This window comes from Ornithorhynchus anatinus, chromosome 12 (assembly GCF_004115215.2).
Source record: "Ornithorhynchus anatinus isolate Pmale09 chromosome 12, mOrnAna1.pri.v4, whole genome shotgun sequence".
In the NCBI taxonomy this organism is placed as follows: Eukaryota; Metazoa; Chordata; class Mammalia; order Monotremata; family Ornithorhynchidae; genus Ornithorhynchus; species Ornithorhynchus anatinus.
Window position 1 is genome coordinate 25,071,139 of NC_041739.1, and position 17,687 is coordinate 25,088,825.

A 17,687-nucleotide genomic window follows, 5' to 3' on the forward strand; every position below is an offset into this window, starting at 1 on the left:
TGGAAATCTGGTGTGAGACAAGTGAAATGATCAGTCCATAATAGCTGCTCAGATGAAGGAGGGATGGATGTGGGATGGAATGGAGAACCTCCGAAAATTTCAGTTGAGAAAAGACCAGAACAGAGACTAGGATCTTGGTGGTCGATCTCGATTTCTTCCATCTCACAGCCAACCTCTCGCCCATGTCCTGCCTCTGGCCTTGGGACCCCTCTCCCTCACCCCCCACACCTCATAACTGACATACTCTCCTCTCTTCCAAACCTTATGGAAGACACAACTCCTCCAAAAGGTCTTCCCTGACTAAGCCCTCTTTTCCTCTTCTCCCACTCCCTTCTGTGTCACCCTACCTTGCTCTCTTTATTCATTCCCCCTCCCAGCCCCACAGCACTTATGTACATACCTGTAATTTATTTATATTAATGTCTGTCTCCATCCCTAAACTGTAAGCTCATTGTGGGCAGGGACTGTGTCTGTTTATTGTACTCTCTCAAGAGCTTAGTACGGTGCTCTGCACACATTAAGTGCTCGATTAATAAGATGGACTGACTGATCTGCACATTGCATACAGTAAGCTCTCAATAAATACAGTTGATTGATTGCTAAGGTCCAAAGTAACACCTACTCTCCTTTCTTGGACTGCAGAAAGAATAATTTTTTTCTTCAAGAGAGCGATGTTAACTTATCAAAATTTAACTCTATTGCTGATGACAGCCTTGGTCACGGAAAAGGCATTTTATTTTACCAAAGGCTACGCATCTCCTCCCAATGCCCCTTTAGTGCCAGCTGGTTATAAGTTACACTTTTCAGCTGCACAGCTGCTTTTTAATTTTGCGTCTTATTTCAATTGCTAACAGTCAGCTTTTAATATGAACATAAATGGGTATTGTCTTAAATTAATGTTGTAGAATTTGCTATCAAGATCCAAAGGTTGGGTAAAGGAAAATAAAAGAAGGACGATTGGAAAAGAAGAGGAATTCTGGAACAAAACTACAAAGGCCAATTTCAGCTACTGTAAATATTCATGGACTTAGTCCCCCGTATTCAGAAAACTAATTAACCACACTTAGAATGACCCTCCGATTAAAAAAGTCATTTAAGTTTAAGGGACCCACCCGAGCAATCCCAAGTGGCAAGATGCTGATCCTGAGATTCTGTTTCTTGCTTTTTAAAAAAAAAATTGACATTTTTAAGTGCTGATTAAGTGCTAGGCACTGTTCTAAGCACAAGGGTAGACAAGAGATAATCAAATTGGATACAGTTCCTGTCCTACATGGAGCTCTCAGTCTTAATCCCTATTTTACAGATGAAGTAACTGAGGCACAGAGAAGTTAAGAGACTTGCTCAAGGTCACACAGCAGACAAGTGACAGAACTGGGATTAGAACCCAAGGCCTCTGACTCACAGACCTGTGCTCTTGCCATTAAGCCACGTTGCTTCTCATCTGAGATACTTGCAGATTAATTCTTGGACCAGCAGCTGCACTAAATTTAGTTGCTTACTGCTGGTGTCATCCAGAATTTTAAGACTCAATTATCCAAAACAGCTTCAATCCTGCATATTTGGAATAACTGCTTTTTTACTGCAACTTTCCTGTCCATACTTGGATTCATTCTCAGTACCAACAGCGTTCCTCCCACCCTCATCCCAGCTGCTTTGACCCAAGGCTGGGTTGGGGCTCATATGATTTCTTCAATGTGAGGATGACACTGTGTGTGTGTGCATCTATGTGTGTGAGTGTGTTGAATCTAATGCACATTTGTATTTGTCCATAAAAATACAGAAGTACAGGTTTTCTGGCCCTTAGCCATTCAGGTGAGCATAAATTGTATTTGTTACGCATTTATTAGGAATCAAGCACGTTCTACACACTGGGGTAGATGCAAAACAAGGAGGTCGAACACAGTCCCTGTCCGACACAGAGGTCACAGTCAAAGTAGGAGAGAGAAAAGAAAGTGACTCCCATTTTACAGATGAGGAAATAGAGAAGTTAGGTGGGTGGACTTGCCCAAAGTCACCCAGCAGGCAAGTGGCAGAACAAGGATTATAACCCAGGTCTCCTGACCCCCAGACCCATGCTCCTTCTACAGGGCCATGCTGCTCCTCAGTGTGGAGAAGATAAGTTTGAATTGCATTCTCCTGGAATCGACAAGAAAATGGAAAAGACTCCCCTAACCCTTACCACAGCCTACATAATATCATATTCGATGAAAGCATGCGAAGTGGGTGAAAGCACAGATGTGTCTGCTGCTGCTGGCATCTCAGTGACTGTCTGTTCTTTGACCACAGACTGCACCCATTTTCTCTATCAACCACCTCACGATGCCACGGGGCACAGGGAGACTGAGTAAGGGTGTGGATGGCTCAGTGCAAACCATCAGCACCTCTGCAAAAGCAACAGGCACCACGCTTCTTCCCCTCCTCCCCCACATCCTGCAGCAAAAGTACTTAAAGGCTTCTTCCTCTTGCAGAAGAGAACTGGTCAGATCTCAGATTCACCCAGAGAATGCGATGATCAAAACCAAGTCCACCGAACAAGACAGACCATTGTTCAGGAAGGATTTTGTTCCACTGTTTTCTAACAAAGGCTAAGAAAAATGACAAACCTCTTGGAGAACCATTTTGCATTTGAAGAGGCAACAAAGCAATGTCATGTGTACTTGATTTTTCTTGTAAGGATTACTATGAGGATTAAATAAGCAATTATATTTAATAAAAGAATTTTGTTAGGCCAACCTAAATATTTTTACTCTAACCACAGGACATGTTGCCAGAAACCAGAGTATTTAAACCATCTAAACTAGGATTGTGTCTAATTAATTCAGTCATTAAGATGGTATCTGGACCATCCGGGTTCACGTAGGCTTTTTCAAGTTACAGGACGTTCCGTCTTTTATTCTCCAGAACTCTCTCCTCTCCTGTAGCTGATTCAGACTGACCTGCCATCCCAGCAGATGAATTAAACAAGAACCAGAGAAGTATATTTAAACATAATAGAATTACTTCACCCAAGACTAGTCTTAGTGGACCCAGCTAGAAGTGATTCCAATATTCACTGGCTAATTCCTGCTTTTTGAGGGGGAAGGGGAAGGTTGAATATTTTGCATTAAACACTAGAAATTCCACCTATCCTGCCCCTTCCTTCCACAAAAAAAAAAAACAGAAAACAGAAAACCACCCACCTATCTGCTACTTGCCTGCGTAGTACTTTCAGCTACAAAGGAAGCTAGGCAAGCAGATTTCTCTCAGAAACAAGAGCCTTATGGGTTTCTTTTTTCCAGTTGATTGATTTAACAGGCTTTGAAGTCACATGTGACAAGCACAAAGGGTCAACCACCACCACCACCATCTAGCAGTCTGGTTGTCTGAACACAGATTCACTCAAAACAAACATTCCAGACGTCCCATCCAAGACAGCTGAGATGTCTGGTGTGTTGAAAATAAAAAGTATATCCAAATGCACACTTCGGAGTTTAATAAATCGCAAATAAAATCAGAGTTGGCAGTCACCTACCTAACCTAAAATTAGGCTCAACAAATGCACCAACGAAGAGTGGAAAAAAAATCAAGGGTGCTAATTACACCTAGGCTTTGCTTACTAATCAAACACAAAATGGAGTTTAAAACAAACAGATGAGCCAAAGGCAAAGAAGGTCTGACAGTTGTAATTTTGCTTGAGAATTAAGTCAATCTCTGTTGAGCCTTGTCTACTACTAGAAGAGCTTGCTACTGAGATCTACTGTTAAGCCTCTAGCCTAGTTCCATCAGTTTCTCAAGGCAGGGACCATTATTTTACTGGATTTTCCCAAAGGTTTAGAACATTGTTGTGCACTGCAAAAATCCCACACAACAACACTGGAAAAAAACAAAATAAAACAGTCAATAGGGCTTGGTCTAGTGGCATGAGCATGGGTTTGGGAGTGAGGAGGCCTGGGTTCTAATTCTAACCCTACCACTTGCCTGCTGTGTGACACTGAAAAAATAACTTTGCTTCTCTGTGCTTCAGTTTCCTCGTCAGTAAAATGGGGGGAAAAAACCCCCGTTATTCTCTCAACTTAGGTTATGAGCTCAATATGGGACAAAGACTGTGAGCTCCTTGTATCTACCAACACTGTTGTACTGTATTCTCCCAAGTGCTTAGTACAATGTTTTGTGTACAGTACACGCTAAATAAATACCACTGATGAATGGATTGCATCCAGCCTAATTACCTTGTATCTATCACTGCACTTAGTACGGTACTCAGCACAAAGTATTTAACAAACACTACTATTATTATTGTTCTGCTGCCATAGAAGTTCAGGAAAGGCCCTGATTTAGCTCAAGGACCTTCCCTAATCTTCCTTCCCTAATTCCTAATCCCAATGGGACCCTCTCCAGCCAGCTCAGCACTCAGAGGTCAGACTGCTTTTAAACAGAACAATTTTAAGCGAGTTCTACATGTTCTGACATCATTATTTTGCCTTCTACTGCATCTTTGTTCCCAGAATAATTCCAGCTTTCCTTCATTGGGTTTCCAGTATTACAAACTTTCAGGATGACCACAAGATCTGGGTAAGAATGTAATGACTCAAAATTCTCGGGTGTTTGCTTGGGAGCTAAAGTCTTTGGTATTATCCCACCTGTTTAGTGTATGTCCTACTGAATAGAGGAATACTTAAAGAAAAAAGAAGGATGCCCTCTCCCCTTCTGGCTAACAGTGTCACATTTTGCTTATTAATGCAAAGACATTCACACTGACCAAATCTCTCCACCACTCTGGGTGGCAGAATTAACACACTGCCATAACCTTACGGAAGATGTTCAGTGAGCCTCTCCAAGGCGCTAAATTCTACAGTGCCCAGTGCTAAGTACAGTGCCTGACACATAGAAAGTGCGTAACAATACCATAGAAAATTATAATAATGATAATTGTGGTTTTTGTTAAGTGGTTACTATGTGCCAAGAACTGTGTAGTAAGTGCTGGGGTAGATACAAATTAATCAGGTCCCCACATGGGTCTACCAGTCCAAGTAGGAGGAAGAACAAGTATTGGATCCCCGTTTTGTAGATGAGGGAACTGAGTCACAGAGAAGGTAAGTGCCCAAGTTCACACAGCAGATGAGTGGCAGAGCCTGAGTTGGAACCCAAGCTCTCTGACGCCCGGCCTTGTGTTCCTTCTACTAGGCCATGCTGCTCTTCAAATCAAGTAGTTCTTAAATGAAGTGACAAAGACTAAGTTGAACAAAAGGTCAGAATGTAATGGAGGCTTAGAATGTATATATACACAAAATGGAAGGCTGAAGATGCTGTTTTCAAGACCATTCCTTCAGCTGCAGAGTTATAGCGTGAGCAGCTTTTCAGCAAATGGACAAGTCGGGCTCAGAGCAGAACAAACTCCACCCAAAAGCTCTTCTGGGATCCAGGCAGAAGCAGTAATCCACTCTGCCATGCCACCTCCCAAGCCCAGAGCTTCCCTAGCCTTTCCTAACTGGCGTGGATGCCAGAACCTTTTGGCATCTCCTGGGAAATGCCAGGATGTTACGCAAGCAGAATGAGAGTGGGAGGAAGGCTATGTGTGACAGCTATGAAAGAAGTCCTTAGTCCTATGCCTTGTGCCAGATTCCACCTTTCTCCACCTCCCTTGGGGCTCAGGAGCATTTTTCCCTGGGATATGGAGAGAGAGGCGAGTAGCTCAAAGCTCCTTTACCTCTGGCCTCTAGAAAAATCTGAGGCACTGCTGTTCACAGAGAAGACAGAGAACTAGATTCCCCAAAGGCTTGCTAGCCAAACATCTCCTAAAACTCTGTTATTCTGGTCCTTATGGGTGATACCAGGAGAACACTCACAAAAATCAGTCAGGGCATGCCTGGTCCAGACCTATGCTGAAATATTCCAGTCGCCAAACAAGTATCCACAAAATGGAAAGAACAAGGTCTGGCATCAGACTCTGGGGGTATTCTTGGCAACAAACCAAAAGTGTCATCATCAAATGCCTTCCCATTATTGCTGATTTTTTTTTTTTTTGAGTAGAGGATTTAGATCAGGTTTTGACCACAAGCTTAAGACAGACTGGGCAAAGGAACAGACTAGCCCAGAGACCCACGGACCAGCCACGCCTAGAGGGGACTCCATCCAAGGACTGCCCTGGTATCTGGCTGGCGTGGCGCCGCTGGACGAAGGATATGGTCTGAAAAAAGAAAATGAAACACAAAAAATTATTCATCCAGTAGGTAAGTTACTATTCACGTGGGAATTTTAAGATCTATCTAGACTATTAAAAATCAGACTAAACTATGTGTAATCATACCCCGATACCAGAGTTTATGTTAGATGATTTATGTTGGTGGTCCAGACCTTTCTCGGCTAAAATCTAAGCAGAACCATATGTATGGTTTTGATAGTAAGTCATATTTAAATTTCCGGTGGTAGTCTTATGTTAATTAGCCCCATTCAACATTAGGCTAAAGCAATTTATCAGGATCACATCTTGATGAGCTTGTCAATTAATCAATTGTATTTATTGAGCGCTTACTATGTGGTGGAATGCTTGGGAGAGTACGATGCAACCGAATTAGCAGACATGTTCCCTGCCCATAACAAGCTGACAGTCTAGAGGAGGAGACACATTAATATGAAGAATTTGTAATATATAATTTAAAGATACATACACGAGGGCTATGGGATCGGGGGTGGGGTGAATATCAAGTGTCCAAAGGTCACAGATTGAAGTGCATTGAAGACACAGATTACCTTGTCCCCAGGTAATCAACCAGGAAGAAATAGCACCCATTTGCAAGCATAAAACTGCATTCCTGTTGGAATCCTAAGCAATAGCATAAGTTGCTATAACACGCATGTGACATTTTACTGGTCTAAAGGGATTTCCTAAGAAACAGTTTGAAAACAGTTTCTAATGAGTTGGGACAACTGCGTGAGAGAATATAGCGTGCTAAGCCAACACGGCTGGGCATGAGTCGTGCTTCCCTAGTTTTCACAATCGGCCTGGGTCCTAGGTAAGGAACTATTTTTATTGACTTTTTTTATGGTACTTGTTAAGCACTTACTATGTGCCAGGCAAGTACGGTACTAAGCGCTACGATAGATAAAAGCTAATGAGGTTGGACACTGTCCATGTCACACATGGAGCTCGGTCTTTACAGATGAGGTATGTGAGGCAAAGAGAAGTCAAGTGACTGGCCCAAGGTCACACGAGCCGACAAGTGGCCAAACTTCAGAGTTTCTTGCTCTGATCTTTTCAATTGGGTATGCCCAAGGTTAGCGGGTGTTGGAGGGAGACAATTTGCCAGAAGTCAGGTGAAAAATACCCAAAGAAGAGATAAGGAGAAATCATATCATGACACACAACTTCTGATGACTATGGAGCCTAAAACGCAGCTGCAGTGCCTGTTTCACCTCCTTGGGTTCCGACTGGGACGTGATTAAGCTGGGGTTCCCTTGGAGGCATCCGAGTCGGCAGCGACGGCTCACAGCAGCACCAGCCGAGTTCCCATTCTCTACCCCGTAGGGATTCAGGTCGGGGTAGCTAAGTTTTGCAGGTTCAACTGGGTTTCGGATCTTCCACCCCGAAAACAACTAAGACCCCCCTGCTGAGCTGTGAGAGCCCCCAAGGTCCATCAGAACTCCTCAGCATTAAGGCCAACAGGTGGCACAGTGCGGAGAGTCCTAAGCTAGGCAGATCCCAGTGTGGGATCATGTTTAATTGAGTGCTTACTGTGTACAGAGCACTGTACTAAGCGCTTGGAAGAGTTCAGTACGACACATTCCCTGCCCATAGTGAGCTTACAGTCTAGAGGGCGAGATGGACATTAATATAAATACATTACAGATATGAATAAATTACAGATATGATCCAAACCCCCATTGTTCTGGCTTTGAGAAAGCAGCCCATCGGGGAATGTTTCAGTCACAGCATTCTACTCCCTGGGACATTCCTGCAGAAAGCTCCCCATTTCAGCCCCATTCTGGGAAACAGATAACTGGACTTTTTAAACCACAGAGCCTGCAAACTTCCCACCTTCCAGGTCTGCTATCTGAATTCACCTGAGCAGAGACCAAATGGGACAGTAGCTAATTGAACCACAATAAATGTTCAGTTCCCTATCCATGGGAAAACCTGGCTCCAGTCCTACAATAAAAGTCCATCAGGCATAGCTTGCCTGGCTTTGGCCCTCTTGGTTATTTTATCTATCTCAACACTGGCATTTTATGTTCAAAATAAATTAGCATATTACTCTCTTCTGCCTGGGAAGTTTCATTTCTGCCAGATTTTGTCACTGGGGGATTTTTGTCCTAAGGGGGATGGGAACAGAGAGGGGAGAGATGGGGAAAGGGGTGGCCAGTACAGATTCACAGCGTAACGTTTGTTAATAATCTGTTGCTGAACTGTACTTTCCAAGCGCTTAGTGCTCTGCACACATTAAGCACTCAATAATTACAACTGAATGAATTAATGGCATTTGTTAAGCACTATATACCAGGTACTGTACTAAGCACTGGGGTGGGTACAAGCCATCTGGGTTGGACACAGTCCCTGTTCCACATGGGGCTTACAGTCTCAATCTCCATTTTACAGATGAGGTAACTGAGGCGCAGAGAAGTGAAGTGACTTGCCCAAGGCCACACAGCACACAAGAGGCAGAGGCAAAACCGGGATTAGAACCCACAACCTTCTGACTCCCAAGCTCCCAGGCTCCCAGACTCTCTCCACTACACCACGCTGCTTGTTCATCTGTAGGGCTCAGCCATCATGTCGAGGCTGGTTCTGGAACAAAACTTCTTTAATTGCATGCAAGTCTGTGTGAAAACGTCTCCCACAACAATAGCCACATTTTGAGCAACATAACCTGGCTCCATCATGGGGCACATCAGCAGGATCTACATTTTAAAGCTACAACTGGCTTTGGGAAAGTGCATACATGCTCATTCCCAAAATAAGGCTCTTTCCTACTACAGCAATTCTCTTCCCCTCTCCCCGCCCTGACAAGTCCACAGCAGAGGTCAAAGAAACAGGCTCCCACCAAAACAGCAGAGTTTCTCCTCTTCCCAGACACTGGCTTGAGACACCAAACTGGCCTCCTGCCCGCTGGGCTATTTTATTTACATTGACACTTTGACATAGAGTGCTCCACATATATGAACACACATTCCTAGGTTCTACCTCTGAAGTTTCGTTTTGGCAAAGTCTGGATATGGAATAAAGCCTCAACTGCAAGCACGTATTCAAAAAATGTGCATCTGTTATCCACAAAAATCTCAGGCGTCCTTGAATTTGCATCTCATTTTGTCTGAAGAAAGCAAAGACAACAACATCAAGTTTAGCACGCAGATTCGTTCCTCCTATGCCCTTCGCTTGAAGGACTGTACTCAGACAACAACGTAATATCTCAGTTATGTTATCACCTTGGTATTTCCTAGGTGCTGGCGGAGAGTAGAGGAGGGGGAGGGCGTTACTGGCATTAGATTAAGGTAGTTTTAAAAACCACAATCACTTCTCCATTAAAGATTATTTTAAGGATTCATTTGGCCAGGACCTCGCTGATGGAGACCTGGATTCTGGAGAAGCAGCGTGGCTCAGTGGAAAGAGCACGGGCTTTGGAGTCAGGGCTCATGAGTTCGAATCCCAGCTCTGCCACTTGTCGGCTGTGTGACTGTGGGCAAGTCACTTAACTTCTCCGTGCCTCAGTTCCCTCATCTGTAAAATGGGGATTAAGACTGTGAGCCCCACGTGGGACAACCTGATTCCCCTATGTCTACCCCAGCGCTTAGAACAGTGCTCGGCACATAGTAAGCGCTTAACAAATACCAACATTATTATTATTAATTCTGGTTCCGTCCACTGGAGCTATCCCTAGAGCAGTCCACGATGTGAATGGGTCCAGAAGGACTCCTCAAAAAAAGGCTAGCCCGGGAGGGCAGAAAAGACTGCAGGGGCTACTGAGGCAGCTGCTAAGTCAGGGAGTTGCGGCACAGTATCAGTGCTGTGAAGTGTTCACTTGGACCCAAAATGGGGCCCATACATTAAAATAAGCTTCGCGTGCACTCTGCAATACGCCGCCTCCTCAGCCTGCTTATTTACATGTTGTACTCTGTGCCCCACTGGAAACATAAATGGCAGGTATGAAAGGATTCGAGCGGAGCTGCACAAAGCATTATAGAGGAACAGGCACGGCCCAGTGGAAAGAACATGGGCCTGGGAGTCAGAGGACCTGGGTTTTAATTCCAGCTCTGCCACTTGCCTGTTGTGAGACCTTGGGCAAGTCACTTCACTTCACAGAAGATTTCCTCATCTGTAAAATGGGGGGTTCAAATACCCATTCTCCCTCCTACTTAAACTGTGAGCCCCACGTGGGACAGGAACTGTGTCCGACCCGATTAATTTATATCCACCCCAGCACTTAGAACAGTGCCTGATACATAGCAAGTGCTTTAATACCATCATTAAGCCACCAGCACTTAAAAAAAATGAATCAATTCTGTTAGGTTCTGGATTCTCAGGACAGAGGCCCACCTGTCATTCAGGGTAAGGCTCCACCTAAACAATTTTGCCCTCCAGATGGGTAACATTTGGGAAACAAGGAAGCATCAAGAGAAGAATTTCTCTGAGCCCCAGCTTTCTGTTCTGGCTCTACCCTCTCTATAACCTAGAGTAGAAACTACCGCCACCTTAGTGTCTGGACGTGTAGGGCGTAGGAAGCTGGGAAACAAGGACGTAGAGATCACTGGAGGGAACATGTCACCACTGACTCATCTCCAACCCTGATCCAGAAATTCTGTCTCCCTTCCTCCCGGACTTGCTCCCTTCCCCTCCTGTAGGAAGAGGGGTGATGACTCCACTGTGGACTCTTGGCTCTAAACCTTAGTTGCACATCAAATTCCTGGATGAAGGGGGTGGGGGGGGGGTGGGGGGGGTGCAGGGAGGAAACAATGGGGATGAGAATTCTCCTCATTTCCACACAAAGAAACAGAGATTCCCGACCTCCTTCAAGTCCCCTGTTGCAACCACACTAACTGGTTCTACCCTATAGCCTTCTCGCTGCACCTGGTCTTCCTTTACTCCTTTGTATATTCAATTTTTTATTTTGTTTATTCTGATGGTAACTGCTGTTGTTTGCCTCCCCCCACTGGATGTAAGCTCACTGTGAGCAGGAAATGTGTTTTTTACTTGCTTGTTTCACATTGCCCATGTGCTTAGCATAGTTTATTGCACCTAATGGGTGCTCGATAAATGCCATCACTACCAATATCACCACCACCCACCACTACTACCTCTTTGCAAGCTAAAGGTTATCAAGAAGGTTCCTGCTCTTCTCCGCCTTCCAGTTTCTTTTATCTTTACTACTCTAAAGAGATGAGAAGAACTGTAAGATTGGTTACAAAATGTGCAGTCTGGAGAATAGACTTTTTGCATCATAATTTAGGCATCTCCCTTTGACTGAGAAACCAAGAGGGTGGAGGGAGACAGACGTTTTGCAGAAAGGCACAAAGGAAGCTTACTGTTAGTGTGTCTCTCTTCGCTGTTCAATAATTTGTTCCTTAAATATACAAAGTGCTGGACTTTCAGAAAGTATGGTATTATTACGCACCTACCATATGCTAAGCACTGAGATAGATACAAGATAATCAGGCTGTGAGGCCCAAATAGGACCTGGACTGTTTCTCATCTAAGGGTTTTTGTTCTGCCATCATTTCTGAGCCTCAGGCTGTACTGAGCCCAAGGGTAAAGGATTTCAAACATTTGAAGAAAGGAAATTCCCTAGCCCCCATCTCTGGTGGATAGCTCCGGGGCTAATAATTCTACATAGCCAGATCTGGTCCAGGGATCACACCACTCATCTGATGTAATGCTTATCTTTGAGGGAGAGGAAAGGAAATTCCAACTGTGGTCTCCTAAAGAAACACCCCCCCCCCCCCCCCCCACCAGGCGCTAATGTCCCGAAATTCATATTCAGGGACCACTTAAAAGGCGGAGGCAATCCTTACTATAACCTAGACTTTAGCTCAAGGAGCATGTAGATAATTGAAGTGCACTAAAACTTCATGTTATTTTAGCCAAGAAATTGATTTTTCCCCTTTATACCTATTCCTTGCTGCTGGCAAGCCATTCAACTGACTCGATTCTGTAATCTTTCCCCCACAGAGAGCCCTTATCCTTTCCATTCTGTGTGTGATCAAGCGGTAAGTGGGACAAAAAGAAACCAAGAACCTGAGTAGATCATAACCTGGAGAGCCAGTGAGCAAGAGATACAGGAGTGGGTGACTCTAAAGAGAACATTCTGAACTGGCCCCAGAGGCAGGTGCAATTTTAGCTGGGAAGCTCAGGTGAAAACACTTCGGCCAAGAACTGTGCTTCCATAGCTTTCTATAATCCCACAACTCTTGAAAATACTTTCTCCCTTTAGCTCCCTCTGCCCTAAAGCCTTCTCCTTTTTCGGCTGCATGTTTTCCACTGGGACTTTGCACTACCCTGACAGCTTTCACTGTCACCGGCATGCGGATGACTCCCAGACCCTTCCTCCCCTTCTCCCTCCCCATCCCCCAACACTAAGATTGTGAGAGTCCTTACTTTCTTCCAGAAGCAATAAGCAGAGGAGCCATTTCTTGATGTTGAGAGTGGGACCCCAATTTTATTCACAAGCTGTGGCTACACAAAAATAATAATAATATTGGTATTTGTAAAGTGCTTACTATGTGGCGAGCACTGTTCTAAGCGCTGGGCAAGTGACTAGTGGTAATTAGATAGACAACCTTTCAGTTCCATGCAGCTGATGTTTCCGAGGAACCCCTGGTCCCTCCCAAGGAGACTCAAAGTTTTCAGACTCAATCAATCCAACCTACTGTTGTTTTAGTCCTGCCCAACTGTAAGCTCTTCAAGGGCAGGTGTCAAGTCTTTTCATTCTATTAGACTCTCCTATATGCTGAGGACGGTATATAGCAGGTGCTTGATGAATACGATTAAGTGATTTGGAAGCAGCATGGCCTACGGGAACGAGCACGGGAAGATCTGGTTTCTAATCATGGCTCTGACTCTTGCTTCCTGGGTGACTCCGGGTATATCACAACTTCTCTGTATCTCAGTTTCCTCATCTGCAAAGGTAATAATAATAATAATGTTGGTATTTGTTAAGCGCTTACTATGTGCAGAGCACTGTTCTAAGCGCTGGGGTAGACACAGGCGAATCAGGTTGTCCCACGTGGGGCTCACAGTCTTAATCCCCATTTTACAGATGAGGTAACTGAGGCACAGAGAAGTGAAGTGACTTGCCCACAGTCACACAGCTGACAAGTGGCAGAGCCAGGATTTGAACCCATGACCTCTGACTCCAAAGCCCGTGCTCTTTCCACTGAGCCACGCTGCTTCTCTATAATAATGTTGGTATTTAAGCACTTACTATGTGCAGAGGACTGTTCTAAGCGCTAGGGTAGAAACAGGGGAATCAGGCTGTCCCACGTGGGGCTCACAGTCTTCATCCCCATTTTACAGATGAGGTAGCTGAGGCACAGAGAAGTGAAGTGACTTGCCTACAGTCACACAGCTGACAAGTGGCAGAGCCGGGATTTGAACCCATGACCTCTGACTCCAAAGCCCGTGCTCTTTCCACTGAGCCACGCTGCTTCTCCAAAGGTGGGGTTTAATATCCTTTCTCCCTCCTACTGAGACTGTGAGCCCTGTGTGGGTTGGGGAATGCATTCAACCTGATTGTCCTGCATCTACCTCAGTGCTTACTATAGTACTTCGCTCAGAGTGAGTGCTTAGAAAATACCATAATTAAATACCATTTGAGCTCTGGGGTCACAGCACAGAGGGTCAGGTAGGTTTTTAATTCTAGGATGTTTTGACATATATACAGTTGTTCATATAGTTGTCCCAATGGGCTGCCAAGACTAAGTGCCTCCAAAAGCAGAGCTTCCGGGGGTCAAGGAGAGTCTGAATTCGGCAAGGTGGGACTTTGTCCTAGTTACTCTTGCCCACAGAAAGGCACCTAGAAGCCACACCCAGCGGGCACCAGACTCAACTCCCCCTTACAGTCTCAGAAACAGCTAGAATGTCAATTTTAATTGGGGCAAATTCATCTGTGAAAATGATCCTTCTCTACACATTTGCTGCTTCTGGAGTTTTAACAGCACAAATCGAATTTTAACAACACTCTTGCGGCCTTGGCATCGAAAAACACATTTGTACAATGGGGCTCCTCTGTGAGTATAATCAGATCAGAACGTGATGGGGCATTTTAGGATAAGTATGACTTATTTAAAACCCCGCAACACATTGGAAGGGCAAAGCAATACCCAGAAAGTGCCTAAGAGTCGCCAGTAGTGTGTTTCCAACACATTTAAATCTCGTTAATGCACATTGCATTAGAATCAGTGGGGATAGGCTAAGCTCTGATTCTTCCCATGGGAACATCTGAGGATGGAGAGGGCATAATGATGCAGTCTGCAATACCATAATGGGGCTAGAGGAAAAGGATTCTGTAAGAATAAGAGGTTCCCAAGTTGCGCCCGTGTGACCCAGTCGTATTCCAATTGAGGCCACACAGACCCGAGCTTTGCTATTCGACTGAAATGTTAAATGGCTTGGATCTTCTGCAGACTTCCCATGTAATGGTCAGGTGTGGTCATCCTAATTTAGGCCACCTCCCAAATGTCCCGCAGGAACCTAGATATAAAAACCTGCCTCCCTCTCTACTTACCACCTTGCCTGAAATGATCCACCCAATTCCCCCATACTGTGGGATTTGGATCCTTGCCCCAACCTCCCATTATGACACTCCCCCCGTGTTTGTGTTTGATGTGGCGTGCAAGCACACAACTGTTTCTTCCGACACCGCCTCGGGCTCTAACCTGACACAAGGGCACTGTCAGAAGAATATTCCCTAATTCTACCATTGTGGCATTCTAATTAAAATGTGAACTAAAAACATGTGTTTTCACAGAACTGAGGGTTCTTTTTTAAGTACATCGATGGCTGCCTGCAAGAATGACTATGACTTGTTGAATAAATGACAAATTCCTAATCTACCATGACCTTTAAAGACTAAAAATCACTTTCAAAATGCACGCAGAAAACCCTGAACCAAATAAAACCATCTAAATGCAGGGATAACTGCCAAGCGCACTGAGTTCAGCCCTGACTCTTGAGGAGAAGGACTATGTAATATGACAAAGCTTTCTTCTCAGGAGTCACCGGGACTATTTCGACTGGGGAATCATTACGAAGAAGAGAGGGAAGCAGGAGCAAAAGAGAGAAGAGAACCCTCAGTTTAGTGTTTAAAACCAGCTAAACCCAACAATGACTAGTTATTCAACAAACGTCATTACCCAGGTACCAGATAAAAGAACCCACGGGGTTCACTCACACGCCCCTCCTGCTCCCAAAGCGGAGTGGGGCAGCTTACCCGGGCTTTCCACCCGCTTGTAGTGGTACGGATTGATGCAGACTTCCTTCTGCTTGGAACCGAAGGGGAACTCGCAGCATTCCAGCGGTTTGAGTTCATGGTGGCTCTGGAGGTCCGGCCAGCGCCACACCCGGCAGTAAATCACGTGGGGCAGCCCCTTCCGATGGGACACCTGCAGTCTGCCGTCCAGGGAGCGGGGGATGGTGACACAGTTGCTAGGTTGCCCGGGGCAGCTCAGGGCCTTTTCTAGCTCCTCCATGGCCCCTTTTTTCTTCTTCAATTTTTTCACGAGTGCATCAACCGCCTTCTCTGCCCATTTTTCTTCCTCATCCCCCTGCTTCCAACCGAGCAACCTCTTCACTGCCGGGCTGGTGAAGGAAAATAAGCTGGTCACGTTCATAGTGACTGTTTCCTCCAGTCCGGTCACACTCCTGGGGGCCGTGGGGCAAAGGAGGCAGAACAAGTCCCTCCCGGGTGGGAGAGCAGGTCTCAGGAAGGTCGCCGGGATGGGATGGCTTTACTCAGAGAGGGTCCCTGGCAACTTCCCAGTTTTGAAGTCCTGAGAGGCCAAAACTATCATTCCCAGCACCATAGAAGTAGCCTCTTCCGGCACCTAGAAGAAAGAAAAGGAAACCATTTTTAAAAACAAGTTACAAGTCACATGGGACAATTAGAGGAGGTGACAAGAATAAGCAAGGCTCTAACTGGCGATACTTCGTTTCTCTCAAATGCTCGGACACTATGCTGCATAGAGCTACTTTTGGCAAAATCCATAATGCCCATCATTTGTCCTGTCAGGCCAACCTTGGCAGAAATTTTCAGATCAGGAAAGGAGGGGTGGAAATTATTTAATAAATCTCAGTAAGCAATTCCAACCAATTTAACTGAAATCAAGTTCAATAAACCCATAAAAAGCACTTCACAGTTTCAGGATATTAATGAAGCAAGTCTTGCTGAAGTACAAAATAGGACACCTGTGGTGAGTGAAGTATTTTTTCCCTAAAAATCTTTACAGGGGTGACTATAAAGACAAGGAGTGCAAAAGCTATGCTATACAGAAGAAAGCGGCATGCTGATGTCACAGGCAATTTGCCCGTAGTTGCCTTCAGGAAACCCGGAGATTTTGTCCTTCTGTCACCTCTATGGTCCCACAGCACAACCAAAAACAGTAACCATACCTACAAGGGAGAGAACTTCTTCCTTACAGAACTGCTAGATGGGAGCTGGATAGGGAATCCAGTTATCTTGTAGGCCTCCCTCCCGTTGAGGCTCACTCAGTATTTCAATCCCAGTCAGAAAAGTTTACATTAGAACTGCCGCTTTCTTATTAAATAAGTCACAATTTCCTCTTGATCATGTCTTCATTTCAACAGATGTCTTGGAATTATTCTACAGACATCAAAGAAACCAACAAGTCACAGACAAACACACTGGTTATCACCAGGATTTATTCCTGTAAAATATGCCAATTCTTCCACTATGAAAATGGCTTTTATAATTTTGGCCATCTCTCTGGGCTAAAGAAATTAACATGAAGTTCAGTTGACTTGAAGTAAAGGCCAAGAAAACAAGTGTTCAGTAGCCCTTTATAAAGCACATTCAAGAACAATAATTCTGTGAATAGCAAGCATCACCTGTCACAATGCACTACTACTGAAGATAGTTGGAAAAAGCTGTGGCACCTGACATTTACCAGAGTTTGGGCTCCATCCCTGTCCCCTCCTTCCCAGTAAATTCCCAGCTGTAGCACCTTCTGATGGAAGAAATATAAAAATTGAAAATGACTCACCTTCTTCCCCTCAAATATGAGTTTAGAAAGCCATATCTAATCCTGAATTCCCAAACAAATTACGGCATTAAAGTTCAAGATTCCTTGGAAGCCAATTAGTGAAAATTTAAAAAACAAAATAAAATTTTTTTAAAAAGTATAGTTTCTGTCTTGTCTGGCTTCAAATGGTAAGCTGCAGAATCGTGGACATTAAAGTATTTGATTAGAAATAAGTATACTTGTCTGTGACTGAAAAATTGTACATTAGCATTAAGCCATTTAGTACATTCTTCTAAAAGTGAAAGGACACATTCCATTTAATTATGGAAAACAGTTATGAAAAGTTAGAAAAAAATTAGTCCATTTGAGCATCTTACTCTGAATTGAGTAAAGCTACAAATTAGCTATGTGAAAGTCATCTATAAAGACAATTTCAAACTTGGGGAAAAAAGTTAGAAAAGCTTAATTTTCCATTTCTAAGAATTAGAAAATAAGCCCATGATTTTGAACCTCTGCCAGGACAT

The 17,687-nt window shown here is 44.4% G+C and overlaps 1 protein-coding gene across 3 annotated transcripts in view; it reads right to left on the minus strand.

Moving 5' to 3' along the window:
- SMAD1 (SMAD family member 1) overlaps positions 1-17,687 on the minus strand; it is a 66,904-nt gene that overhangs the window by 19,858 nt on the left and 29,359 nt on the right. For all 3 annotated transcript variants that reach the window (XM_029077000.1, XM_029077002.2, XM_029077001.2), the window contains exon 2: positions 15,396-16,008. In XM_029077000.1, the coding sequence (XP_028932833.1) occupies positions 15,396-15,795 (400 nt within the window). In that variant the 5' untranslated portion in view covers positions 15,796-16,008. The remainder of the gene's footprint in view (positions 1-15,395; positions 16,009-17,687) is intronic.